The sequence below is a fragment of the Myotis yumanensis genome, unplaced genomic scaffold (assembly GCF_028538775.1).
Source record: "Myotis yumanensis isolate MYYU_CA2020_CCGP unplaced genomic scaffold, mMyoYum1.0.hap1 SCAF_10, whole genome shotgun sequence".
In the NCBI taxonomy this organism is placed as follows: domain Eukaryota; kingdom Metazoa; phylum Chordata; class Mammalia; order Chiroptera; family Vespertilionidae; genus Myotis; species Myotis yumanensis.
The window spans coordinates 1,564,065-1,590,482 of NW_027223761.1; the positions used below are offsets into that span (position 1 = coordinate 1,564,065).

The window sequence follows — 26,418 nt, forward strand, 5'->3', positions numbered from 1 at the left end:
AAACTAACACAGGCTGCGATCTTGGACAGTTAACACGAACTTTCTTACACACCAGCAGCAGATGCCCGGAAGTGAGGTGAGAACAGTCACACAGCAAAGCTATCTCCCTCTAACCTGCAGTGCCCGCCCCGTGCCCAGCTCCCAACGAGGGGACAGCTATCCTCCAGCGCCTTAATCCGAGGGCCCCCCAGTGTTCGATCCCGGGAGAGCGGCTGTCCTGCAGGTGCCGGGAGTGGCCAGGGCGCTGTCATTCCACAGTGACCAGAGCTGCCGGCACCAGCGGGCTCCGGGGTCCTTCTGCCAGTGAGGCCCACGCCTGGCGTCTCCGAGTGGGTTTCGGCAGTGGCCTGACACCCTTGGTGCGGGGGGCTTGGTGGCTTGTTGGCAGTGTGAGGCCCAGGGTGACATGGTGGGGCCGCCCCTGCCAGGAGTCCGGGTCTGGGAGCTGGGTCATTCTGAGGCCTCCAGACCTGTTGGAACCACTGGCCGCATGGAGCAGCCGGAGCCCTGGCCAGGGCTGTCTCTCCTTACGGCACTGGGAGGAGGGGGCCCCACCCAAGGACTGCAATAGACATGGCCAGGAAGGCAGAGAACAGTCTGTATTTCCCATGTCCGTGAGTCCATTGCTGAGAAAGGTCTGCCCAGAGCTGGGCCTAGAGCAGGTCGTAGAAGTAGTCCAGGCCCTGGCCCAGCTCCCAGATGGACAGTCCGACGCCCAGCTCCCTGGCCAGCTCCAGCCGCATCTGCACGGACTGCAGACAGGGAAGTGTCAGCCGCCTCGTCCCCAGCGCAGCCCCGGTGGCCCATGCACCCCAAAACAGGCCCAGGTCCGAGCCCCTTGTCCCCAGAGGGAAGGTCCGCCACGCCCCTCACCACCCCTGCCAGGCGGCCCACGAACCTTCAGAGTCGGGTAGAAGATGATGTGCCTGCCTCCTCGGCTTCTGCAAAGGACAGTGGGACCGAATGCCTCCCGCTTCTCCTGGCCCCGCCCCCTGGGGCCCAGGTCTGAGGTCCCTTGGAAAGCCCTCAGGGCAGTGGTGGGCTTGTGGCCAGGGGCCAGGGCCAGCCCCTCAGCCCAGGGCTCATGCTGGACACTCACCTCTTGTACTCGAAGAAGTGCTCTGCGGCCTGGCTGTCCCACTCGATCCGGGGCCTGTGCTCCTTCAGGGTCTGGATGTACCTGGGGAGGCCGGGGGGGGGGGGGGGGGGGGGCGGGCGGTGAGCGCCAGCACCGGGAGAGGAAGGGACCAAGGCAAAGGGGGGGGGGGGGGGCAGGTGGTGTGGGGCCAGGGCAGGACGCATGAACAGGGGGGCCCAGCCCTGCCCAGAATTCCACGGAGGCCTGGCATCCTGCCAGAGGCTCGCGGGGGCCTCATGCCACCTGGCGGGCAGCTCACTGGGGCTGGTGGCCACGCCTATCACCCCACACTGTGCGCCCTTCCTCTGTGCAGCGAATCACTGTCAATCAACAACGTCCCTGACCACAGGCTGCCCTTAGCTTGGGATGGTCCTGTGGGGGGCACAACGGCCTTCCAGGTGCCCCTGGAGGGAGGGGACGTCCCTCCTGACCCCCCCACAGCCCTGCACTCAATCCACGCCGACCCTCATTCTGGTCACAGACGCAGACCCCAGGGAAGGCGCTGTGGCACCGCCCAAACCACAGCTCTCCCTCAAGGCAGACGTGACCCTGGCCTGATCTGAAAGCCTCCAGCTGACCTGCCTGCCTGTCACAGGCCTGCTCTCTTCACCCACGTCCCCCTCAGCCCCCCTCCTGCAGGACCAAAGTGGGCGCTGACCTCCACTTGCCCTTGAGGCCCGAGCCGCAGCCGCTTGTCAGCGCTGGCGCTCTGCGCAGTTATGTGGCCCCTGGGGAGGCCCTGCTGGGCGGCAGCATCGGCTCCTGCCAGGTGAGGCTGGGGTGCAGCACAGGCGAGGCAGCCAGCCACACCCTGGGCCCCGGGCCCCCTCTCCACCACCTGCTTCCCTCAGACCCCCTGAAGCCGGGCCCGCTGGCCTCTGTCAGGGAGGGGAGGTCGGCAGGGGCTGCCGCCCGGATGGGATACAGCCTTCCACCCCCTGGCTGGGAGCAGCCGGTGTGCGCGTGCGAACAGGTGCACACCCCTTCACGTGCGCACGCGCGCGCGCACACACACACACACAGATACCTTCAGATCAGAATGCCTTTTTGCAGCCCCAGGCCCCTCCTCAGAACAGCTGGAGCTGTGGCCACTGGGGGCCGCGTGGAGCCCTTTGTCATCTGACCCGCAAGCTGGGTTAGGGCTCCAACAACTCCACTGGGCGAGCTACCGCTGCTGGGCCCACGTCCAGTGAGGAAATGACCCCTCCCCCTTGGTGGGTTGGAGATGAACTGTGCCCAGGTCTCTGTGTTAGAGTCTGAGCCCAGGACCTCAGACTGTGACTGGGGTGACTTGGGGTTAAGTGAGGTCACTGGGGTCCTCATGAGAAGAGGGGATCAGGACACAGACATGCACAGGGACCACGCGGGGACACGGGGAGGAGACGGCGTCCACGTGCCCAGGAGGGAGGCCTCGGGCTCCAGCCTCCAGGACGGGCAGTGAGTGGTGTGTGCCGCCTGCGGTGTCTGTGCAGGGGCCTGAGCTAGGACGGTGGTCTCTCAAGGCCAACACCCCTGCAGGCCAGGGATGTGGGGGGCGAATAGAGCAGGAGGGCAGGGGGGACCTTCCAAGGAGGAGGTTCTGTCCAGGAACGAGGGTTCTGACCACAGAGACCCCTGTGAAGGGACAACGGCTGCAGCAGCTCGCCCAGACCGCGGTCCCTGGACACGCTCTCCACTGACAGGACCAGGACTTGAGAAGAGCAGTGGCTCACGTGGTTTCCAGGGAACGAACGGGCACCTGACGCCCCACCCAGAGCGCAGGCCCGATGAGGCCTGGTGACCAGACCCAGAGCCAACCAACGCAGGTGCAGAGCTTACACGCGACAGGGAAAACGAGAGAAGACCCAGAACCAGCCACTGGGCCAACGGTGACAGGAAAAGGCCGAGTGGATCAGGGCAGATGAGACAAGGCAGGCAGCAGCCCCGGGACGTGAAGATGGAAATAAAACCCCGAAGAGACGGAAGGAAAGAAGAGTCCCCAGAGGCCCCTGGGCCAGGGGGCGGGGCCGCACCGGAGGCTGCCCTGCGTCGGAGCCCCAGCTCACCTGGCCCCGATGACCGGCTCGCGGGAGTCCCTGGCGGCCGAGTAGTCCATGCCGTAGAAGTTGAGCCCCAGGAGGATCTTGCTCCGCCACTTGGACTTGGGGTCCAGGACCTGGACACAGGCTCGCACCCAGGACAGCGGAGCATTGGGGCCAGGCCTGCCGGGCGAGGGGGGAGTGGGCTTCAGTGTCAGGCAGAGGCCTCCCAAGCTGCGGCGAGGGTCCGCGCACAGTGGGAAGGGGCAGCAGTCAGCGAGCCTCCCCTGGTGCCTTCTGCTGGACACTCCTATCTCTATCTGCTTCACCTGGGCACCCATGGGGGGCAGGACACCCGAAGAGTATGCCCCTGGGGGCTGTCTGTTGTCATCTGTCATATGCCCCCAAAGCGAAAAGGCTGCCAGGCCAATCCTGGGCTTTGGAGAACAGGCTGGGCCCGCTGCGCCCTGGAACAGCTGGCAGCTGTGGTCCTAAGCTGGCCAGCGGGGAGCCAGGCCTGGCCTTCCCGAGTCAGCCCTGCGGGTGGTGAGCACGCGTGCACCCAGGCAGGGCTCACAGGGCCCAGAATCCACTCACTGCTGCGGGGAGGGGTAGTCGTAGGTCATGAGGCTGAAGCCGTCCAGCACAGGGCCCAGTTGCTCCAACTCCTTGTTTGTGAACATGCCCAACTGGTCGGTCCTGCACGAGACAAGCACGGCCCCCAGGGCCCATCGCACAGCCTGCCGGCCCCCGGCCCGCCCCCGAGCTGAGTCAGAGCAGCTGGCGGTGGGGGTTTGCAGCCCATTGCCCCCTCCTTGCCCCTCCAGGACCTCAGGTCACTCCTGGAAATAACTCAGCACTCGGCTACGGGGACGGCCTGCAGCATGGTCAGGGCCACATGGCCCACGGGGTCGCCTCTAGGGCCTTGTTCCCCCACCAAGACCCCCAACCCTCTGCCCCTAAATGGTGACAGGCGAAGGCCGGCCCACTACTAGGAGGCCCACATCTGCTCCCCACATTCCCAGCCATTCCCACCAGCTATCAACTGCCCCTCCCTGCTGGTCCACTCAGCATGAGCCCACCTACCCCACAAGGGTCAGAGGGGACCACTGGCCTGCAGGCTCCTCAGCCTCCCAGCCTGGACCCCTGCCTTCTGCATCCAACGCCACCCTCCATGCCTGTCCCACACCCACAGGTGGCCTGTGCCCGCTGTCCCGAGCCACCACACTCTGGTGCAGGCTGTCCTCAGCCCCAGGTGAGTGGGATGGGCTTCTGTGCAGAGGGGCACCCCATCAGGGTCTTCTGACCATGGGGTGACTGCCTGCCAGAAGCCATGAGGAACCCAGGTGTGGCTGGCATGGGGGGATGGGGCAGGGGAACAGCCCACATCAAGGTGGACATCTGCCACCAGGCTGTCTGAGCGGGCACTGGTGGCAGGGCCAGCGCGTGGGGGCTGGGCTCAGCAGGTCCGTTAGAGGTGAGCTCCCTGAGGCTGAGCAGGAGCTGGCCAGAGCCCAGGAGGGCATGCCGGGGCCAGCCCAGGAGGGCGCCGGCTCCAGTGAAGCCAGTGCATTGTGCTGCGCACTCGCATCTCCATGAGAGCGTGAAGCAGAGCAAAACCTCCACGCCCACCAGAGCAGCGGCGGCTCCTGGGGGCGGCTGTGATCTTGGGAGCAGAGCGCAAGGTCAGCGCTGCTGGGAGGGCCCCAGACACAGCACAGCAGACAAAGGCGCCCGCCCTGCCCTGCACACAGGCCCCTCCCAGAGCACAGGCTGTGCAGTGAGAGCTGCTGTGGAGGTGCTGGGAGCAGTGCCGCGGAGGAGGGTAAGCGACAACGAGGAGATGGCTCCCAGGGCCCCACAGTCAGCCCGCCCTGAACGCACACCTGTCAGCACACACCTGGCTGCTGGGAGGGACCAGGGGTCGTGCCTGAAGCCCCAGCCACGGTGGCCCCGGTCCCTCCCTCCAGCACCCCAGGCCACCATGCCCACAGAGCTTCCTCCTGCGGTGGCTGCAGGGGGAGGGGCCGGTCACCCCGGCTCACACGTCCACTTCCTGCCTAGGTGCCAGGAGCTGGGCGTGAAGGTTCCAGGGCAGAGGGGGTCCAAGCTGTCCCTCCAGGGGTGTCCACCTCTGCCCCCTCAGCACAGCCACTGCGAGTCTGCTCTCCGCACCGGCCGAAAGCTGTGAGGCTCCGAAAGCTGTGAGGCTCCGTGCCAGTGGATGGCCTGGGCCGGGGAGGGGGCTGCAGGCAGGGTCCCGGCTCCAGTCACAGCACTAGTGGGTGAGCTGCCCCAAACCACCCAAGAAACCAGGAGACCCAGGGAATGGGCGCTGTGTGTCTGCAACCAAGCCCGCTCGGGTGCTCGAGTCTGCCAGCCCCATCACGTGTGTGTCCCGCACACATGAATGCACATGTGGGGGGGGGGGGAGCACGGGCTCCGGCTGGCTCGCTCCTGGGGGAGCACCACCAGCCCTGCTCTGGGACGGGTGCTGGCTGTGGACACAGGTCTGAAATCCAGCCTGTCAGCCCACCGGCCAGATGGGGACCCTGGAAGTGTGGGCACCGTGGAGCCTAAGGGCCGAGTGCGGGCGGGCAGGCAGCCAGGCACACTCTCCCCAGAGAACAGTGCCTGCTTTTAGGGGCGCCTGTCCCAGATGCCCCAGAGTCTGCAGGCTCCCCGTGAGCCTCGCTGGGTCATTTCTGAGTCTATCGGCCTGCGAGCGTCCTCAGTGGACATCGCCGGCCGAGGTGCATCTAACGTGGTCCCCTCGGGCCTCTGTGGGCCTCCCCACCACTGCCCTGCCCCTTTACCGGGTCTGCCCTGGCCCTGACCTGCGCTTTGGGCAGGGCAGACATGACAGCCACAGCGCCTGGACCCCTCCACCTCCCCGTCCACCAGGTTCTGGAAGGAGCCCCGACTGCCGCCTGAGCTCCCCAGGGCCAGGGCCTCGCCTGAGGGTGAGCGGAAGTGTGTCTGAAAGACTCCATCCCTCAGACTGAGGGACTTTCAACCCGTCTTCCCGGGTGTGGGTTCAGGGACGCGGCCCGGAACCAGCCGTTTCCATCTCCCAGCCTGAGCGAGTGGGGCGCTTACCCAGGGGTGACAGCCGGAGGGATGACCAGGATGATCAGCAGCCGGGCCTGGTGCAGCGCCTCGGCTATGTGGGTGAGCAGGTGGATGAGGCCCCTGGGAAGAAATGCGAGGTCAGCCCAGGAGACCGGACCGAGCCCGGGCAGGCGCCCCTTACGGCACTTCCTGCCCTGGAAGATGCCCCAGCCCTCGGACACCGGCTCAGGATCCACACGCTGCCCGTGGCGCCCCTCCTGTGTGCCCCAGGACCTCCCATGCGGTCCGAGTGGACGCAGAGTGCGAGGCCTGACGGTGGCAGCAGGCTCTCCCGGCTCCATCCACCCTCTCCAAACCGGCCTCGGCCCAGCAGGCGGACGGACAGGGAGCCTTCAGAAGCACCAGCTGGTGCAGGGGCCTGAGCGTGGGGAGCAGGGACCCCTGCAGCTGCGCCACCCCCCAGGGCAGAGGGCCCCTGGCTCCGGCTCCTGGCACGTCTGTCTCAGAGCCTGGGGGGTGGGGGGTTCCGTTCCCCTTGCACCTGACGGTGTGTCTCCCACCTGCCCTGCAAGACAGGTCCTTGTGGGGACTCTGCTTCCACGTGGGCCGAGGCCGCCTGCAGCTTCACAACAGAAGGGGGGCAGCTGGCTCTTAGGGGGACACCCGGATTCGCCAAGGCTGCGGGTTTGATCCCCGTCAGGGCACATAAAGGAAGCAACCAATGAATGCATCAGTAAGTGGAACAACAAACTAGTATTTCTCTAAAAGAAATAAATTAAATGAAAAGAGTGAGTAAACAAAAGGGCTGAAGGCGTCCACTGCCCGGTGTGGGCCTGTGGCTGCACCCGCCTCTGTGGAGCCGCGGCCACAATGCCCGGCGGGAGAGCTTGGTCCCTGCCCTCGGCGGGGGGCCCCCATGTCCCTGACAGGCCAGGGTGGTGGCTGATGCGGGTGACTCTCTCCCACTCGGCCCTGCTGGTCTCTCTGGCCCAGGGGAGTGTGGCCTGGGCGGCTGTTCTTTCCCGGAGCCCCATGGCCGTCAATGGGAGGGCCTGGCTGTGCTCGCCAGCCTCTCCTCGGGCCCTGGGCAGGCTCCTCGTGCTCAGCAGCACCCCCTGCTGGTGTGCGAGCCCGACGGCGGCACTGCCTGGGCGCCCTGCGGGGAGGCTCCTGCTCCCCGCCCCCCCCCCCCCCCCCCCCCCGCAGGGCAGGCGCAGGGCAGGCCAGCAGAGCCGCATCTGTGGGACCAAGGCCTCTACCCAAGTGGGCTCCCCGTCCCTCCTCCGGCCTCCACGGGACCCTGGGGCTCTGCCTCCACCACTCACACGTGCTTCTGGCTCAGCAGCTGGCTCCACACCTCCACCACGAAGCCATCGAAATGCTGGCTCTGAAAGGACCCGGGACGGTGAGGACGGCCCGAGAGCAGGAGGGACGCATGGGAGGCAGCCCCCGCGCCCACCACAAAGGTCACGGCCCGAGGCTCAAGCCACAGGCACCGAAGTGGGGGTCCCCACAGACCACAGGAAGAGCGGCCAGGGCTCTCCTATGTGCTGTTCACTCATGTCCCTCCCCACCCAACCCAAGCCCTGGGGCCTGAGGACAGCTGTGCGTCACCCGAGGCAGGGCCCCGCCTGGGGAGCGCCAGGCCTCACCTTGGCAACCAGGAGCAGGGTCCTGCTGAGCTCCTCGATCTCGTCCTCGCTGTCCCACACGCTCTGGAAGTCCTTGTGCGTCCAGTCCTCAAACAGGAGCCGAGGCACTGGGGGCACAGGCCCGCACAGGCAGCGTGACCCTCCTGTGCTCGGCCCCACCCAGAGTGACCATGGGCACCCAGTGTGGTCATCCAGCAGCTCATGGCCTGGTGAGGGCGGGCCCGGGGGTAGAAGGGTGGAGATGCCAACCCGTGTGCCCATACTCGCTGGTTCCGGCTGCCCAGACCCCACACTCTGCTCTTCGCTCCTGGCTCCCGCTGGACCATCTCCCACCCAGACCTGCCCCTGCCCGAGGCTCCCCAAACCGTCAACCACACGTCTCCTCTAGTGCCTCCTCCTGGCTCCTGCTCCCAGCCTGCCCCCAACTCGCCAGACCCCACGGATCCCACTGCACTTTGGGACACTCCCTCGCTAGCCAGCTGTGTTCTCCGGGATGGGGCAGGGTTGGTGTTACTCTCAGGCTTGGGCCCCAGACCCTCACTCGTGAGTGAAGAAACTGGTGAAGGAGGGCTGGCCATCCTGGGCTGAGGTCGGGTGGGCATAGGGGCATAGGGCCACAGGACCCCGGCTGGACCAGGGCCACGAAAGCTGGCTGGCCACGTTTCTGAGCGGGTGGGGGAGTGACCGATGCGCTGGATCACCCTGGGGCCCACTCATCCACTCACAGGAGGTCACACCAACCAGGCCTCCATCCCGTGGCCTGTGGTCTCAGGGCTGCTGCCCTGACCACCTCCACGCCCTGGACTCACCTATACGGAGGCCCTTGGCCTGCTTCCGGACCGCACGCATCCACCCTATGGGGCAGGGAGAGGACAGTCAATATGGGGACACAGCCCCACACCTACCCCCATGGAGGAAAACGCTGCACGACAGGAGAACAGCGGGGAGCTGATGGGGAGGTCTGGGGCCCGCCTCCCCACAGAGCAGCCTGGGCTGGCAGCTCAGACACTGGGACTGTTGCTTGGAGCTGAGGGGGTCCGGCAGCCACACTCTGACGCCCTCCTGGCATCGGGGAGCTGCTCTGGGCCTCGAGGCTCTACAACTGGCTGACGTGTGTCCTCTCTGGACCCGGAAGGGGGATAGCCATGTAAGCTCAGGCTCAGGCCCACAAACGCGCTCCTCCCCGGACCCGCCTCGAGTTCTGTGATGGTCTCGTGGTGAGCGAGTCAGACAGGGCGCCCGGGAGAGAGCACAGCTGCAGCGATGGCAGCTCCACAGGGAGGGCCTCCCCTGCCGTCTCCGGTCAGCGGCACAGGGCGACCAGCACCGCCCTGGCTGAACCAGAGGCTGCGGACACTGACGCTTCTCTTCTTCTCTTCGCTCCAGACTCAGTGTTTGTTTTTTTTCCAATGTCTCCCCATTCACAATACAGACCAGGCAAAGAGCCTGAGCTGAGGTGTATATGGGGCAAGTTTACTCTGCCTATTTCTGTACAGTCAGTGTAAGAACACAGCCTGTGGTAAGCACCAGGAGGCCCAGACTCAGCTTTCAGAGAAGCTGAACAGCCCCCCAAGACACCCCTCCTGGACATCATGCACCACCCGCCAAGGGGACGGGGTGCAGGCCGACCCCGGGCAGTCACCACACACATGCTCTCACACACATGCTCTCACACGGACACACACATGCTCTCACACACGAACACACGCATGCTCTCACACACAGACACACACATGCTCTCACACACGGACACACGCATGCTCTCACATGGACACACACATGCTCTCACACACAGGCTCACACTCACACCCCCACTGGGCCGGGAGACGAACAGGTGAGAACCTTGGTCCACGTCGTGGAGGCCCGTGACCTCGAACAACTCTCGGCCATGCCTCTTCAGCTGCAGCCACACGGGTGAGATCAGCGTGAACTTGGCCCCAAAGACCTTGGTGACGTCATAGCCATGGCTGTTCCACTGGCAGAGGACAGAGGCCGGTGAGTCCCTGCAGCTGGCCAGGCAGACGAGCCCCCAGAGGACCCTGCGCCGTTCGGCTGCACCCTACGGCAGCGGGGCCTGGGGAGGTGAGCATGCAGACCCCAGCGCCGCCGTGCCTTTGGGACAACCCTGTCCACCGAGGCCAGCTCACCGGAGTGACGTAACCCAGGACGTCCCCAGCGAAGTGCCGCTCCCGGGCCTTGGCCGAGCAGTAGCTGCGATGCTCCAGAACCACGTCCTCGGCTCTGGGGTCCGTCACCACCAGCCCCCGGTCCTGGACAGGCTTCTCTGCAAACTGAGTCTGGAGCAAAGGGAACGGGGAAGCGTGAGCGCCCGCAGGCAGAGGCAGGACCCGGCAGAGCGGCCTCTCGGTTCAGCCAGGGGCTGTGCTGGTCGCCCTGTGCCGCTGACCGGGAGACGCTGCCGGGAGACGCTGCCGGGAGACGCAGGGGGAGGCCCGCCCAGCGGAGCTGACAGTCCCTGCAGACCCGCTCTGCCTCCCCGACTGGACTTCACAGATGATCCAGGACGAGCGCTGGTGCTGAAAGCAGCGGAAAGCGGGTGAGGGCCGAAATCTGGACACGGCACACGAGACAGGCCCAGGGCAGGGAGCTGCTCCCTGCAGCCGCCCTGTCAGCACACCGCCACGCCCCCCAGCCTCCCGCTCCCAGGCCACGTGGACACGGGGCCCCCGTGGGGAGAGGGAAGGTGCAAAGGGGCAGCCCTGCGGCCAGGCTCCCACCACCTTACCTTCTCCTGCAGGGTCTTGGAGGCAGCCTTTTTGGCGTCTGACTTTGACAGGGTGGTGTGAGCAGAGCCGCAGGCCAGAGCGAGCCAGAGCACGCGGAGGAGCGCCTTCATGGCGGGCAGTCGCAGGGGGTGCAAGCTCGGAGTCCAGGGGGCTGCAGAGAGAGCAGAGCGCTGGAGACCTCCCAGCGGGGCCTGGGTCCTCAGGGCACCGGGCTGGGCATTGTTGGCCCCAGGACACAGCCCTGCCCCGGGCCAGCCCCAAGCGCCTGAGCCCAGCTCCCAGCGCCGCTGGGCCCATTTCCCTCACAGCCAGCCAGAGGGGCTTCCCTGCCTCCCTGCCTCGGGGCCATGCTGACCACTGCCGGCCCACTAGGAGAATGCTGGCTCTCCCTCCCCATCAAACCCAAAGAAGCCCGGCCAGCATGGCTCAGTGGTTGAGCGTTGACCTATGAACCAGGAGGTCGGTTCGATTCCTGGTCAGGGCACATGCCCGGGTTTCGGGCTCGATCTCCAGAGTGGAGTGTGCAGGAGGCAGCCACTCAATGATTCTCTTTCATCATTGAGGTTTCTATCCCTCCCTTTCTCTCTCTCCGAAAAAAAAAAAAAAATTATTAAAAACAAAACAAAGAGGTCCGGTCAGAGGGCTTCACTGCGACTAACAGAGCCACGGAAACTGGAGAAGACGCGGGCGCCTGTTCACGTCACCTCGGAGTCGGGAGGCTGTTCCAGCTCCGTGCGCGACGCGATGCTAGAGGTCACAGAAAAAACACCAATAGAGCTTACCGCGTGAGAACACAAAACTTCCATTTAGAAGACAAAACAAAGGGTGTCCCAAAATTCACGCAAGAAGTAATTTTGATAGAAAACACAGGTTTATAATTAAAAATTCCAAATTTTTTATTGATTCATAAAGTATACAGTATAGGGTTATGTATGGAACAGCATATCGGGTAAATGGCCTCCACGGCTTTGCTGGCACATACGCACTCTTTTGTCGAAATTTTCCATGACCGTTTTGCATAAATGTGGCTGAATTTCATTGATACAGCGCTCAATTTCCTCCTTCAAGGCGTGGGTGGTCGTGGGCTCGTTGGCATAAACCTAGACTTCAAAAAACCCCAAAGAAAAAAGTCCAACGGCGTTAAATCGCATGATCTGGGCGGCCAATTCTGATCACCAAAATGGGAAACTACACGACCAGGAAATGACTCACGCAGTAATTGAATTGTTTCTCGGGCTGTATGGCATGTGGCACCGTCTTGTTGAAACCACATGTCGTCCACATCCATATCTTGCAATTTAGGCACAAAGAACTGGATTATCATGTCACGATAGCGAGCACCATTAACTGTTATTGCCTGAGCAGCCGCATTTTCGAAGAATGGTCCGATGATGCCTCCAGCCCCAAATCCGCACCAAACAGTGACACGTTGTGGATGCATTTGTTTCTCAACAATCACTCGTGGATTTTCTGAACCCCGAATTCGACAATTTTGTCGATTAATCGAGCCATCAAGATGAAAATGAGCCTCATCGCTGAAGATGATTTTGTTCAAAAAATCAGCATCTACTTCATTATTTTTAAAATATTGCTCAACAATGAAAACGCGTCGTTCTTTCGTGTAGCGCTCCATTTTTAATAACCCTGAACTGTCAGCTGTCACGCTATCTTTTTTTTCCGTTGGCAACACTTTACGGCACAAATGGCGTAAAATTCAAATCTTGTGTGAATTTTGGGACACCCTTTACATATGCATCTATAGTAATAAAAGTATAATATGCAAATCGACCGAAAGACTGAACAGCAGAATGACTGTCCAGACGACCTTCTAGACGACCATGCTGTGACACCCACTGGCGCCAGGCCAGCCAAGGCAAATGCGATGCGATTGGCTGGGGGCCTGGCCATCGCCCCATGATCACCCTGTAGAGGGAGGCCCAGGCTACCGAGTGGCAGCGCTGTGGCGGGTTGGCGGGGCCTTGCTCTGTAGGGGCGATGGATCACAGGGCTCCCGGACTGTGAGAGGGCACAGGCTGAGCTGAGGGACCCCCACTTCAGTGCACAAAATTTGTGCACTGGGCCTCTAGGACACATACACATGTGTATATGCATACACATAGGAATATACAAAGAAACAACGAGGAAAACAAGTACTCAGAACACATTTGCCAGCAGATTCCTACCCATTATCTATGTGTAACACCTCAAGGGCTCTCTCTTACAAATCAGAGAGATACTCGTGAAAAATGCCCACTACCTGCTAAGTGAGGACGTGAAGAGGAGGAAGACACAAGCCCCAGCCCCAGAGGCTTCCCGAGACAGAGGAAAGGACGCTGAGTAAGGCAGCGTGTCCACCCGGCGTGTGTGAGCTCGAGGCTGAGGCACTGGAGGCGCCAGGGCAGCACCTCTCAGCTGTTTCTGGGAGGTCAGGCTGGAGAAACCTTCCTGGGTGACAATCTGCCCGTGAACATTATACTTTCCAACACGTTTCCTCTTGAGACAGACACCGCTTTGGAAACGCCCCGCCCTCGTGGGAGACACGGAGGATGTCTGGCAGAGAGCAGCCTGCAGCTCCTCCTGCTGGGATGGGGCAGGCGCTCGGCTGTGCAGAGGCACTGCTCCACCAGCGGCAGGAAGCGCACGCACACACGCTCGCACGCAGCACGTCCCGGGTTTATTTAAAAGTCCTGTGCTCCTCCACCGAGGACAGTAAGGAGGGGGACGCTGACAGGCGGGCCGTGCTGGGTCCTCCTGGGCGTCACTCGCGTTTTCTCCTTCCCGCACGGACTTGCACTGGCTGTGCAGTCACGCCAGCCCTCGCTCCTGGCCCCTCCCAGATCCCACCTCGTCCTTCCCTCGGGGCAGCTGAGTGACAAGCAGCCGGAGGTGCAGGTATGGCCCTGGCCAGTGTGGCTCCGTGGGCTGGAGCACTGTCTCTACACCAAAAGGTCGTGGGCTTGAGTCCGTCAGGTCACACACCCAGGTTGTGGGTTCGGTCCTCGGTTGGGGTGTGTGTGGGAGGCAACTGATCTGTTTCACCCTCATATTGACGGTTCTCTCCCTCTCCCTCCCCCGAAATCAATAAAAATCATGTCCTCAGGTCAAGATAAAAAAAAAAAAAAAGGTGCACAGGTGTAAAGAGCACGTGGGCCCAACTGGTCCCGGCAAGTGCTCCCTCCAGCCCAGCCCGGGGGCCGCCCCCATCCCCGCGGCTGGCCTCGCATTCCTGGCCAGGCAGGGTGTGCCGTCGGAGTGGACAGAGCCAGGCCCCCGACATCCTCTCAACCTGCCCCCCCTCCCAGAGCTGCACAGGCTGCGCTATTCTGGGCTGTCACTCCCCTGGGTGAGACCGGTGCCCTGGTGCAGACTGGGGGGCCCAGGCAGCATCAGAATCAAGGACGCAGCCGTACCACCCGCCCCAGCCCAGCATCTAGCCACCACAGCGGGGAGGCTGGACTCCTCGGGCACAGCCCCAGGTCTGGAAGGGCCTGAGGGAGGGGGCTCTGGCCATGGCAGGGGCAGGCTGCCCAGAATTACCCATCACCCCCCTGGACAGACTGAGACTGCAGCTGCTAAGCTGTGAGGGGTCAGCTCTTGGCAGCTGGGCCACGGTGGGGCCGGACAGGCCTGAATGATGTGCTTCCACACACTAGAGAACGGAGGGGAGGGCCGTGCACGGGAGGGACCTGCTGGCAGGAGCTACATGGAGCAGCGGGAGGGGGCCCACTCTACGAGGCACCGCTTTGGCCCCAGGCCCCCTCCACGACCGCAGGCGTCTCCTCGGCTCCAGGGTAGGGGCTTGGGTCACCGAGGACGGAAAGGAATGGAAACGAAGCAGGAAGTGCTCCCACAGCAGTAACCTGCAGGCTCGATGGTGCCCTACCACCCTCCTGCCGCCCCTCCTGCTGTCCTGCACATGGTGGACCGAGACCCTCTGCCTGACCCCTGACCCGTGCTCTCACACCACGGCAAAGGACGACAGAGGAAAGGGTGGCGATGGGGCCCATCGGGAGGAAGACAGGCCCTGCTGGCCTAAGTGCCAGGAGCAGGGACAACGGAAGGAGGACCAGACTGAGCACAAGGCCCGGCGGGCACCGCGGCAGACCGCCTGCCCCCGGGCGCCGGCGTGGGGGTGAGGAGGCGCGCCGGGGAGAAGCACTTGGCGTGTGGGGCCGCTCCCTGACCAGCAGGGAACTTTGCAGACCGCCTGCCTGGCCCTGGGTGGTGGGGACTAACATGTGAGCTGTGTGGGGTGTGGGTGCTCCTGCCTGGCGAGGCCCTGCCCGGGCACCTCCCACCGCTCCCCACTGGGCACTGCACGGCGATGTCCTCCGGGCCTCTGTGCCCGAGGCGCGCGCTCCTGCCAGGCAGAGCGTGTTTCGCCCCACGTGCCCATGACCTCTTCTGTGTGGGACGGGGAGTGTGCTGTGTAGTGACCCAGAGAGGCTGCTACACACCCAAACCAGGGGCCGCAGGAAGGGGCTGCAGGCCTGCCTGGAGCCACCATCTGAGGCTCCACGCTCCGGGGGACTGTGTCAGCCTGTGCCCAGAGGACAGCCGGTCCCCGTGGAGACGGTCAAGTGCTTTCCATGGAGACCAACAGTAAGAGTAGTTCCAGCCGTGTGACCACAGGACTGAGACCCTGCGGTGCCGTGCAAGTGCTTTCCACGAAGACCAGTGAGTGCTGGCCGCAGCGCGGCTCGCGCGCGCACACCAAGTGCGGACACGTGTTGTACGTGTGCCGATCGGAGCTCCCGTCCTGCGATGCTCTCCGGTCGTTCCTCTTCCTTTCGAGACGCTGGTGCTGGTTGTTGCGGACGGACTGCTCTGGCTACTCAGGGACGGGCCATTTTGAGAAGCGCTGAATGGCGGGTCCAGAGTCCATCACCGACCCTGAGCCGCCTTTGTCTTCAACAGAATGGCAGGTGTGGCGGTCACTCATGCCAGCTGTCGCCTCCGCGTTGCAAATTCTGGAGCCAACGGGGGTCCCGCGGGAGCGAGGGGCGCTCTGGGAAGTGAAGGCCCCTCGGAAGCAGGACCGCAGCCCCGGGGCCATATGTGGACCACGTGCCGCTCAGGCCGGGAGTCCGCCACCAGGTGTCCACGCCGCAGGCGCTTTCCGTGGTGTGGAGGCGCGGAGGACGCGGCCACCGGGGTCCCCTCAACCCTCTGGGCTCAGCAACGTCTACACTCGCGGTTGGGGACTGAGCGAGGTGGGGTCCAGCCCAGTGCACCCCAACCCGCAGGGGGTCGCCTGCCCCTGGAGTCGGGGCGGCCCCCACTCCCCCGGCGACCCGCCCGCTCACCGCCGCCTGTCACACGGAGCCGCGCTCGCCCACTCGGGCCCTCACTCCCACTCGCTCGTCCACACCGGCCCGCGCTCGCTCCGCCCGGCCCGCTGCGCCTCCGCCCACGTCCGCCCCCACACGCTGCCCGTCGCCCACGTCCTCTCGCTCCAACGCCCCCTCTCGTCCACACCGGCCGCACGCCGCTTCCCCCGCGCCCCCTTCGCGGAGGGGAACTGAGGCCGCGCGAGGAGGAGGCGCAGGCGCCGGGACGCGGGGCGCGGGCACTACCCCGGCCGGCCGCCGCGGGGCTCACCTTCATGTCCCGGAGGCCGGCCGGACCACCCTCGCGCGCGGCCGGAAGACGCTCGCCAGCGCCACCGGAAGTCCCGCCCCAGGACGCCCGCGCGCGCCGTCGCTCTGCCACGCCAGTTCCGCGCCGCCGCCGACACGCAGGGCACGCTGGGCGGGGCCGAGGGGAGGAGCCTGGATTGGAGCGGAGCCTGACGATGGGCTGGGGACGGGCCCGGGGGGGGGTGGGGGGGGGAGAGCCGGGGCGAGGGGCGGGGCCTGGCAGGGTAGGGGGCGTGGTCAATGGGCGGGGCCGAGGAGCTGGGCGGTGCAAGGACCCCGCGTCTTCTCGGGGGTGGTGAGCGCCCCCCTGCCAGGCGTTTGGCGGGTTGCCGCGCGGGGTCGGGGTTCCGGGGGGTGTGGAGGTCCCCTCGTGGGCACCTCGGCGTGTCCGGGAGGCGGTCCCCTTGCCTCCCCAGCTCATGCTCTCCCTGGAGGCCTGTGCGCCTTGTGCGACGACAGCGCTGCAGCCAGGTGTGACCACCAGGGGGCGCCCGAGGCTCCAGATCCACAGCCTGGCGTGGGCGCGTGGCCGAGGGGACCGCGCGGGACCGGCCTCACCGGCTCCCACGGTCTTCTCTCTTGGACACGGAATCGCCTCTCCAGGCTTTCCTCCTGCCGCTTTGGTGGCCTCCCCGCAGCCTAGCCTTCCTTCGCCGCCCGCACATCTCCCTGCGGGAGTGCATCTCAGCCCTCGCCTTCGGTCGTCATCCATGGGCGCGTGGTGCCCACGCGCTGTCTGGAGCGGGGACACGAAAACCCCCGAGACCCGAGACCCGGCGCTGTCTCTGTGCTTGCGAACAGTGGCCCCACCTTGCACATGCAAACAGAACCTCTCTGTCTCAGCTCCCAGCAAGAGGTGTCCGCCCTGGGATGGCCTGGACGCAGACGAGGCCAGCAGTTTTACTCACTTGATACCAGCGAACAGATGCCCCCACCCGTCCCCAGCGTCCCGGCAGTTTCCTGCAGAAAACCACACAGCTGGTCCCCACCCTGGCCCTGCCCCGGCAACGCCAGGACCACTGGTCAGCTGTTTCCCCATTTCTGCTGCGTGAGAGGCTTCTCCTTGAACTGAACGTGTTTTCTTCTTTCTCTTCCCCATATTTCCTGCCCGTCTCCCAGAGGGTGGTTGGGGCTGGGTGTGCTGATGCATGTCATGTACCAACTGTCACGCGTCACGGGGCCGCCCTGTGGTCCTGGCACCCAGCTCAGCCCTGAGGCCTGACCTTTGGGGTATTGATCCCAAGCCAGGCAGAGGTCTGGAGGGGCCCCCACGAGCTGTGCCGATGTCCTGTCCGTTGTGCCGTCCCAGGAATGCCAAGCAGGGTCACAGGGCTCTCACTGAGAAAGGCATTTAGTCATGGGTGCCACTGGCTTCAGGGGTCTTTGGGGCTGAAGCACTGTACAGTCCACTCTGGGCTCCCTCGGGGCCAGCCCTGCAGACCCCAAGAGCAGTGGGAGGGCCGGGGAGCCCGGCCCCTGCCCCCTCTGCAGAGCCCCCACCGGGCAGCATCCCGGGGGTCCTGACAGAGCTGTCGGCCTCCCAGCTGCCCGGCTGGTGCCCAGGGCCCCCCGGTTGAAACCCTGAGGTGGGTACACATCCTTCAGCCACGGGAAGACTTAGACGAGGCCTGGAAAGGCTGCAGGGAGTTGGAGTCAGAGCGTCCGCTTTTACATAATTGAGTGAAACCTGAGCGCGTTGGGAGTTTGTGCTCCTGGGACACTTGGGACAGCTCGGGGTTCAGCACACGTACACGGTCAATCTCACGAGTGAGCTCTTTGGGCGCCGAGGTTCTGTGCTCCGTTCAGACAAGCTGAAGCCCTTAAGGAGGAAGTAAAAGACCTAATTTGTAAATTCACTTCTGAACGTTGAAAATGCTTACTTGACTGAGTTTGTAGATGGGACCAAATATGATGCAGAGGCCCCTTAAGAAGGACTTTAAAGCCCTAGGCAGTTTGGCTCAGTGGATAGCGCGTTGGCCTACGGACTGAAGGGTCCCAGGTGGGATTCCGGCCAAGGGCACATGCCCCGATTTCAGGCTCGATCCCCAGTAGGGGGCGTGCAGGAGTCAGTCTATCAGTGATTCTCTCCCATCATTGATGTTTCTATCTCTCTCTCCCTATCCCTTCCTCTCTGAAATCAATAAAGAAATATATATTTATAAAAACAAAAAATGACTTTAAAGTCTGCGAGGCTTTCAAAGGGAATAACCGGGTTTGTAAAATGGAACTTAACACGTTAAGAAATGAGGTTTTGAATGTACAGCACCCATAAGGCCTAATTATTTAAGTTTAAGTGAAATCTGAGTGTAAGCCCCTGTCCAGGCCGAGGTCCTGGCTCTGAGCTGTGAGCCTGGCTGGCCCCCTCACACGGGTGAGGGCAGAGGGCACTAGAGGACAGAGAGGGCAGGCAGGCCTCGGGGAGCGAGCGAGGGGCCTGCAGAGACAAGCCCTCCTGTTGCAACTGGACCCTTTATAGTCGGGGTGCTTGGCCGGCCGAGGGTCCCAGCCGGAGGCAGCCTCCCCAGGATGGCCCCTATGGCGCCCCTGAGTTACTACGGGGAGCCCAGCGGCGGCTGTGGGGCCTCTGGGGGCTGGACTTGTGCCCTTCCCCCCGCCGGCCAGGGCTCCTGTGGGCCCTTCCTCACTTGCTGAGCCAGCACAAGGCAGGCCCTGCCCCGCAGGGACAGCCGTGACTTGTCCTGTGTTACCGGAGGCCTTGGCCAGGGGTGGCCCCCAGGGCCGGGCCCAGGCCACTATCACTGGCCGTGTCCTGTCACCCCTGGACCCTGACACAGTCCTGCTTCGAGGCCGGAAGCCCAGGAAGAGAAACACACACATCAGGATTTCCTGCTGCCAGCGCCCGCCGCCCGCCACCCGACATCCTCCCTGGGCGCTGGGAGAAGCCAAGTCCGGCGAGGAGGGAGCGGGCGCGGCACGTTCCCACGTGGCGGGGCTTCCGGATGGAGCTGCAGAGCCAGCGCAGCAGATTTTTCTGTCTGCGTCCCGCGTGTGGCCCCCGGCAGCCCCCCTGGCTTTGGCCGGGTGACTGTGACGGGCGTCGTGAGCTGTGGGTGTCGGTCAGCAGCCGGCAGGCGCTGGGCCGAGGTGGACGTCTGCGGGGGGCGGGCTGTGCGCGTCGTGGTCAGTCGTGGGCTCATCTTATGCTTCTCATCTCCCCCGCCCCCCATCTTAAGTGCTGTCACCGGGGGAGGGACAGCCTGTGTGTCCAAGGGACCCAAGGGGCAGCATTTCTTGGTGGTTGCAGTGGGGTGAATGGTGGACCCCAAAAGGTTGTCCCTGTCCCCAACCCCAGCTCCTGTGAGGCCATGTTGCTTGGCGAGGGGTCTCTGCAGCTGTGGCTGGGGCCTGGGATGAGGTCGCCTTGCATTTAGGACGAGCCCTGACTCCAGCGACTGGATCCTCATAGGAGAAGAGATGGAGAGCTTCAGCCCACAGACTTGATGGGGGCACCCGAGCTGGGCGGGGGGGGCGCAGAACTGGAGTCACGCAGCCCCCAGGAGCTAGAAGAGGGGCGGGAACAGTCTCCCCAGAGCCTCGGGAGCTGGCCCTGCAAGGCTGTGATCTCGGACTTCTGGCCCCCAGAACGGGGAGAACCAATTCTGTGGCTGTTAAGCCGCCGGTTTGCGGTCACTGTTACGGCGGCCCCAGGACGCGGCCCCGGCGGTGCCGAGGCCTGACCCGTTTCCACCTCGTCTTCTCTCCCAAAGGGTTTTCTCAGGCTAACCTTTTGTGGTTGTTGTCAATCTTCACCTGAGAATATTTTTTCCATTGATTTTTTTTTTTTTTTTTTTTAGTGAGAGTGGAAGGGAGGGAGGAAGGAAGGGACAGGGGAGCGAGAGAAACATCGACGTGAAAGAGACACATTGATTGGTTGCCTCCTGCATGTGCTCCCATGGGCCGGGAATGGAACCTGCAACCCAGGCATGTGCTCTTGAACGGGAATTGAACCCACAACCCTTCGGGGGCCTCAGCCAGGGGGTTGCAGGTTCCATTCCCCGCCTGCACTAACCACTGGATGACACTGGACGGGCAGGCTAATCTTAAAATGGCATAGGTTCTGCCCTGGCCGGGTGCTCAGTTGGTTGGAGCATCGACCCCTACACCAGAAGGTTGTGGGTTTGATCCCCAGTTAGGGCATGTGAGGGAGGCAACCAACTGATGTTTCTCTCACATTTCTCTCTCTCTCTCTCTCTCTCTCTCTCTCAAAAATCAATAAAAATACCCAGCTGGTGTGGCTCAGAGGTTGAGCATCGACCTATGAACCAGGAGGTCATGGTTCGATTCCTGGTCAGGGCACCTGCCGGGGTTGCAGGCTCGATCCCCAGTGCGGGGCGTGCAGGAGGCAGCCAATCCATGATTCTCTCTCTTCATTGACTAGAGTTGCTTGCCCAGCTGTCCTGCCCCTGGTCAAACTCCCAGTCAAGGGGACAATTTGCATATTGGCCTTTTATTATATAGGATGTTTTTCTCTCTCTCTCTCCCTTCCTCTCTGAAATCAATAAAAATACATTAAAAAAAAAATAATGTGACCTTCCTTGGAAAGAGGATCGTTGCAGATTGGATGGAGATGTGTCCACAGGGCGGGCCCAGTCTAAAGTGACTCGAGTCGTTAGAAAAAGGGGAAATTGGGGCTGAGGGCCGAGCACAGGGGGAAGACGCCCGCCTCTGAGGAGAGCCGGGCCTGCCCCTGGGACCCTCCAGCCCAAACACCCAGTCTCTGGCAGACACTAACCCTCCGAGTCCCTCTCTGCATTAGATCCAGGAGTTTCTGGCATCTCAACCCTGTTTTGTTTCGTTTTAAAACATGTTTTTATTGATGTCAGAGAGGAAGGGAGAGGGACCAAGAGAAACATCCATGGTGAGAGAGAATCATGGATCGGCTGCCTCCTGCACGCCCCACACTGGGGATGGAGCCCATAACCCAGGCATGTGCTCTGAAGGGGAATTTCACCGTGACCTCCTGGTTCATAGGTGGATACTCAACTACCGAGTCACACCGGTCACCCTGACTCCAGGCCCCAGGCAGTTGGCGTGGCTGCTGGGCCAACTCAGCTGACCCAGGTGCCGGCTCAGCTGACCCAGGTGCCGGCTCAGCTGACCCAGGTGCGGCTCCCTGGGAACCCGCCCCCCCACACACTCTGCAGGACTAAACCCTGCCTCCTGCAGTCAGGGGCTCTGCCTTCCCACTCTGGGTGCGACTTTGTGTTGGGACCTGACTCCCACAGGTGTCAAAGGATGGGCCGGCCAGGGGGCTTTGAGGGGACTGAGTTTTCTCTTACAAAGTAACCCCTTCATTGGGTGTCATGACCGGGTCTTCAGCTACGGAGACAACTTCATCCAATGAGGGGAGGCTGCGGAGGGGGGGTGGGTCGCTAGGAAAGCAGGGCGTGGGGTCCTGCCTGGGGATCCTCAGTTCCCCATTTACAGCCTTGCAGCTCCCTGGGCCCATGCTTGCCCTCCCGGCACGCCAGCTTTCCTGTAAGATGTGGGGAGGCCGCAGGCTCAAGGTCTGTGGCTGTTTTGCAACAATCCGAATCCAGCTGTGTGTGGCTTTGGGCTCAGATCCGTGGCTGCAATGACAACCGCCGGGTGAGCAGTTAGGGACCTGAGCTCCTCACTGTCCGTCTTCAGGTCCAGCTCTGCTTGAAGCCCCCTCCCCGCTCCCAGAATTCTTGAATTCCTCCTGCTGCACCTGGGCCGTGGCCTGGAGGCTCTGGGCCCCAGAGACTGGCCTTCCCCAACATGTCATTCCTGGTGACCACAGGGAGCCACCAGGTGCCAAGGACTGCCACCTCCTTGTCCCTGAATAGGCCTGGGTGCTCAGGGCCTCTAGCCATCCCTGAACCAGGCCACCAACTCCAACTTTCTGGAAGGGCCGCGGTCTGAAACCCATTTCAGAGATGCTGGGAAGGAAGCCGCGTCACTCATAGACCCCACAGGAGGCCTGCGGCGGCTCAGGTGGTGGTCCAGCTAACGCCACGGGACACCCCCAGACCCGTTGGCCACGCTGCAGGCTTGGGGCTCCCCGGCCTTCCTTTCCTCCTTCTCCATGCAGTTGTTGGGCAAGCCCTTACCTCCCAGTGGAAAGAGATTTTGGCTCCACCCCCGCCCTTGGGAACCGGGCTGTGACTACCAGGGGCTAAAATGTAACAGATGTCCAGTTGACACAGTTAAAGAAATGCAACTGTTTCCAGACACAGTCCCAAGGGGGCCGGAGCCTGGCTGAGCAGAGACGGTGGTCTGGGAGGGCCCGTGGACTCAGGCCCGCAGCTGGGTGGTAGTAAGTGATCTGAAGGGCTTGCCTGGGCCGACAGGTGTGGGGCTTCCTTATGGCCACCGGTGTGTCTCCTCAGGCCCTGAGATCCCCCACGCGTGCGCGCGCGCGCACACACACACACACACACACACACACACACACTTCCCAGGAGGTTTGGGAAGCCCAGAATCACCCCTGAGCGGAGGTGGCCACCTGCCCAGCCCTAAGCCTCTCCTCCGAGGAGCCCTCCACCTCGGGTGGGGCCGGCACTCTGTCCCTGCCCCTTGTGAGCCTCTGGCTGTGGGGGTGGGTGGGGGTCTGCTTGCTGAGTCCCCTGGCCTCCTACTGTGGGCGTGCAGGGCCTGGGGGTCTCCCTGAAGCCCTCTGCTGGCCCAGCTCCTTTCTTTAAATTTTTAAAAATATGCTTTTATTGATTTCAGAGAGGAAGGGAGAGGGAGGGAGAGAAACATCAATGATGAGAATCACTTATCGGCTGCCTCCTGCACACCCCACACTGGGGATTGAGCCTGAAACCCTGGCCTGTGACCAGGAATAGAACCGTGACCTCCTTGTTCATAGGTCGATGCTCAACTCTGCACTGGGCCACGCCGGCTGGGCAGGCCCAGCTCTTTGGGAGGCCTTGGGAGGTGGTGAAATTGCTGTTACATAAGGATTTGGGTCTCTACAGCCTGGATGGGGTGCTTGGTCTGTGGGAGGGGCCTGCCCCTTCCTCCTCCTGGCCGGGGTCCACCCAGGCCTGACCTCTCACCGGGAACTGAGGAAGTGAGCCAGGGTGGGACAGAGGTCTCCTGGTGGGTTGGGGCCACTTCCAGGTGCAGGGCCCAGATAAGTCCTGATGAGAGGAGCTTCCTCTTCAAAGCCATCGGCTTCACAAAAGGAGGGCTGGGCAGGGCCACCTGCTCTCCAAACGGACTCCCTGGGTGTCCGTGCCAGCCAAGGCCCCTGCCTCGCTGCGGTGTGGGCCACAGGGCTGTCCCCTGCCTCCACCTCCCTGGGGTGCAGAGGCCATTGGCCCTGATTGGGCATTGAGGGATGGGACCGTAGCCCGGGCCCTGCGGTCACCTGCTGCTGTCATGGGTGGGGGCGAGCAGACCTTTCACCGCAGGAAGGGCTGGCTCTGCAGGGCTAGGGCGATGTGCATCAGGATCTCAAAGCTCTGCACACGGGCCGGGCCAGTGTGGCTCAGTGGTTGAGCGTGGACCCATGCACCTGGAGGTCGGTGCTTCCATTCCCGGTCAGGGGGCGTGCAGGAGGCAGCCGATCCATGTTTCTCTCTCTCTAAAAATCAATATATTAAGTAAAAAAAGCTCTGCACACACACCAGCCCCCCATGCGGGCAGCAAGCAACCCGAGCCCGGGCTCCCAACGCGCGCGCGCGCGTGCGCCCGCGGCGTCGGCCTGCAGGGGGCGCCCCGGCGCCGGCCCGACGCGTCCGCCCTCAACGTGCGCGCCCCCGCGCCGACGAGCGTGCGCGTGCGTGCGGACGCGAGCGAGCGTGCGTGCGTGCGCGCGCGCGCGGCGGCGGCGCCCTGAGCGCGGCGCCGGGAGCCTGAGGTGGCTCGGCGGAGGCGGCTCCTCGGCGGCGCTGCCGGCTTCCCGCTGCCCGCTGCTCCCCGCGGCCTGCCGGCCAGGCCGCTGCCCGGGGCCCCACGATGCCGGCCGTGTCCAAGGGGGACGGGATGCGCGGCCTGGCGGTCTTCATCTCCGACATCCGCAACTGTGAGTGGCCGCGGCGGCGGGCCGGCCTGCAGGGCGGGGGTCCCTAGAGGGCGGGGGCCCGGGGTCCTGGGGTCCTGGGTTCGGACTTAAAGGGCGGGGGTTCGGGGCTGGGCCCGGGGCGGGGGCCCGGGTGTCGACCCAGAGGGCGGGGGTCCGGGGCCCGGGGTGCGGGGGTGCGGACCCAGGGGCGGGTCCGGGCGGCGCATGTCGGTCGCGGGCGCAGACCCGGTGCTGCCAACCTGGCGGGGGGTCGGGCGGGCGCCGCGGGTGCGGGCCGGGCTGGGCCGGACTGGGGTGCGGGCGGGGCGCCGGGCGAGGCCCTGGCAGCGGGGCGCCGAGGGGTCCTGCGGGCCCCCCCGCGTGATGTCACCCCGCGGGCGCTCTCTGTCCGGTGAGGGAGCGGGTGACCGGCCCCCCAGCCGCGCGGGCCCCGGGGGAGCAGCTCTGCGCCCCGCTTCCTGGGCTTCGCGGCCCGGGTCGAGGGGCTCACCTCCCAGGGGTCCCCACGCGGACCCCGACACGCCTGGGGGGTGCGAGGGCTCCGCTGCCGCCCACCGGGGGCTCAGGGACTCGCGTGCCCGAGTGGGAGGACGCTCCCCAGGGGGCGGGGGGCGGCCCCGGTAAGTGGGGGTTCGGGGCAGAAGCCCGTGGGTTCGGAGAAGCCCTCCATTTGTTTGGAAGACGAACGCGGAGCGGGCCTCCGGCGCATGGTCCCCCCTCACGCTGAGTCGGTGGGAGCAGGTCCGTGACCTCGTGACCTCGTGACCTCGTGACCTCGGCCTCTGGCGGGCCCTCCCCGGATTGGGACCCACCGCCCCGGTTGGGAGGAAAGGAGGAAAGCGGGGCCGGGCTGCGGGCGGGGCGTGGGGATGGGACCCCGCTCCGCCATCGGTGCCCCCGGCCGGGGCTCTATGTCCCTTAGACTCGAGGGGCCGTGGGGTGGTCAGACACCCTCACCCACCGAGCATCAGCCTGCGGTGCTGGTCGGAGGTGGCCCGAGCTCCCTGTGCCGGGCAGGGCCGCCGTCCCAGCCTGGACTTGGGGTGCCTGCCGGGCGGACCCGCTCTGCTCCATCGCTCCATCGTCTGCTGTGTGCCGCCCTGGGGGGCAGCATCCCCGCCTCCGCCCCGGCGCCTCTACCCTGGGTGCCTCCACCCTGGGTGCCTCCACCCTGGGGGGCAGCATCCCTGCCTCCGCCCTGGCGCCTCTACCCTGGGTGCCTCCACCCTGGGGGGCAGCATCCCCGCCTCTGCCCCCGGCGCCTCCGTTGTCACCACCCAGATGCCTCCGCACGTTGCCTGTGGGCCAGGTTGCCCTGGCGAGGGCCCTAGAGTAGAGGCTGAGGAAGGTGTGCCTCCATAAGAAGGGGTGTCTCGTCCCTCGTGGGGGCCAGGGCCAGCTCTCGGTCCCTGAAGGACCTGTCTGACCACGCTGCCTGTCCCCCTCCTGCCCCTTCGCGCTGCACTTCTCCCCAGCAGGGCCCTCCAGCTGCTGGTGCTGGGCCCCCCCACGCAGCTCGCCCGCAGGTGGGCCCACGTCTGTCTGGCCCGTCACTCTCCCCTGCCCGCTCGGCTCTGGCATGAGACCTGTACCGAGGAGGTGACTCTCAGGCCATGGGGTCTGAGGGCCGGCGGGGCCCACGATGTGCGTGCACAGCCGGGAGTGGGCGGGTGGCTGGAGAGGGGGACGAGAACCCGGATCAGAGCTGGTCACAGCTGGTCCCGTGCGGCACGGAGAGGGTCTCGGTTCTGTGAGCTCACTGCGCTCTGGGGAGGGGGTCGGAGTGCCAGGCTCTGGAGGGAGGGCACCGAGCTGCCAGCAGGGGCTGGGCTCCGACTGCCTCTCACCAGCCCATGACTGCAGCCACGGCCACTGGGCCTCAGTTTCCTCAGCAGACGGCGTGGATGCTGAACAGGCATCACGAAGGTCTCTTCCAGCTATAGTCGCAACTCCCTTCCGTGTCTCTCTCTCTCTCTCTCTCTCTCTCTCTTTTTTTAAAGGAGCTCATGAGTTGGCATCATTTAAAAACACGTTTTAATTGATTTTTAGAGAGAGAGGAGGGGAGAGGGATAGAAACAAGGGTGAGAGAGAAACACAGTTGGCCGCCTCCTGCATGCCCCCTCCTGGGGATGGAG

At 64.1% G+C, this 26,418-nt stretch overlaps 2 protein-coding genes and 1 non-coding gene across 6 annotated transcripts in view; 1 reads left to right on the forward strand and 2 right to left on the reverse strand.

Moving 5' to 3' along the window:
* Positions 1-21: 21 nt before the first annotated feature.
* CHID1 (chitinase domain containing 1) lies at positions 22-16,296 on the reverse strand. Of its 3 annotated transcripts, XM_070427155.1 has the most exons (15): positions 16,229-16,259; positions 11,287-11,374; positions 10,627-10,778; positions 10,028-10,177; positions 9,723-9,855; positions 8,690-8,734; positions 7,881-7,987; positions 7,554-7,615; positions 6,256-6,348; positions 3,754-3,855; positions 3,184-3,339; positions 1,100-1,180; positions 899-941; positions 706-752; positions 22-653 (listed from the first exon to the last, which is right to left on the reverse strand). In XM_070427155.1, the coding sequence occupies exons 1-15, from the start codon at positions 16,232-16,234 to the stop codon at positions 248-250; spliced, it is 1,671 nt and encodes a 556-aa protein (XP_070283256.1). In that variant the 5' UTR covers positions 16,235-16,259; the 3' UTR covers positions 22-247. The 3 variants fall into 3 exon arrangements, with proteins under 3 accessions (XP_070283256.1, XP_070283258.1, XP_070283259.1); XM_070427157.1 differs by lacking the exon at positions 11,287-11,374 and having other exon boundaries at positions 16,229-16,296; XM_070427158.1 differs by lacking the exons at positions 11,287-11,374; positions 16,229-16,259 and having other exon boundaries at positions 579-752.
* On the reverse strand, positions 9,288-9,416 carry LOC139019141 (small nucleolar RNA SNORA51). The gene has a single exon (XR_011473036.1). It is a non-coding gene; the product is annotated as a small nucleolar RNA SNORA51 (small nucleolar RNA).
* A 7,810-nt stretch (positions 16,297-24,106) lies between the features above and the next one.
* The window catches only part of AP2A2 (adaptor related protein complex 2 subunit alpha 2), a 46,639-nt gene continuing 44,327 nt past the window's right edge, over positions 24,107-26,418 (forward strand). For both annotated transcript variants that reach the window (XM_070427145.1, XM_070427146.1), the window contains exon 1: positions 24,107-24,283. In XM_070427145.1, coding sequence (XP_070283246.1) covers positions 24,217-24,283 — 67 coding nt within the window. In that variant the 5' untranslated portion in view covers positions 24,107-24,216. The remainder of the gene's footprint in view (positions 24,284-26,418) is intronic.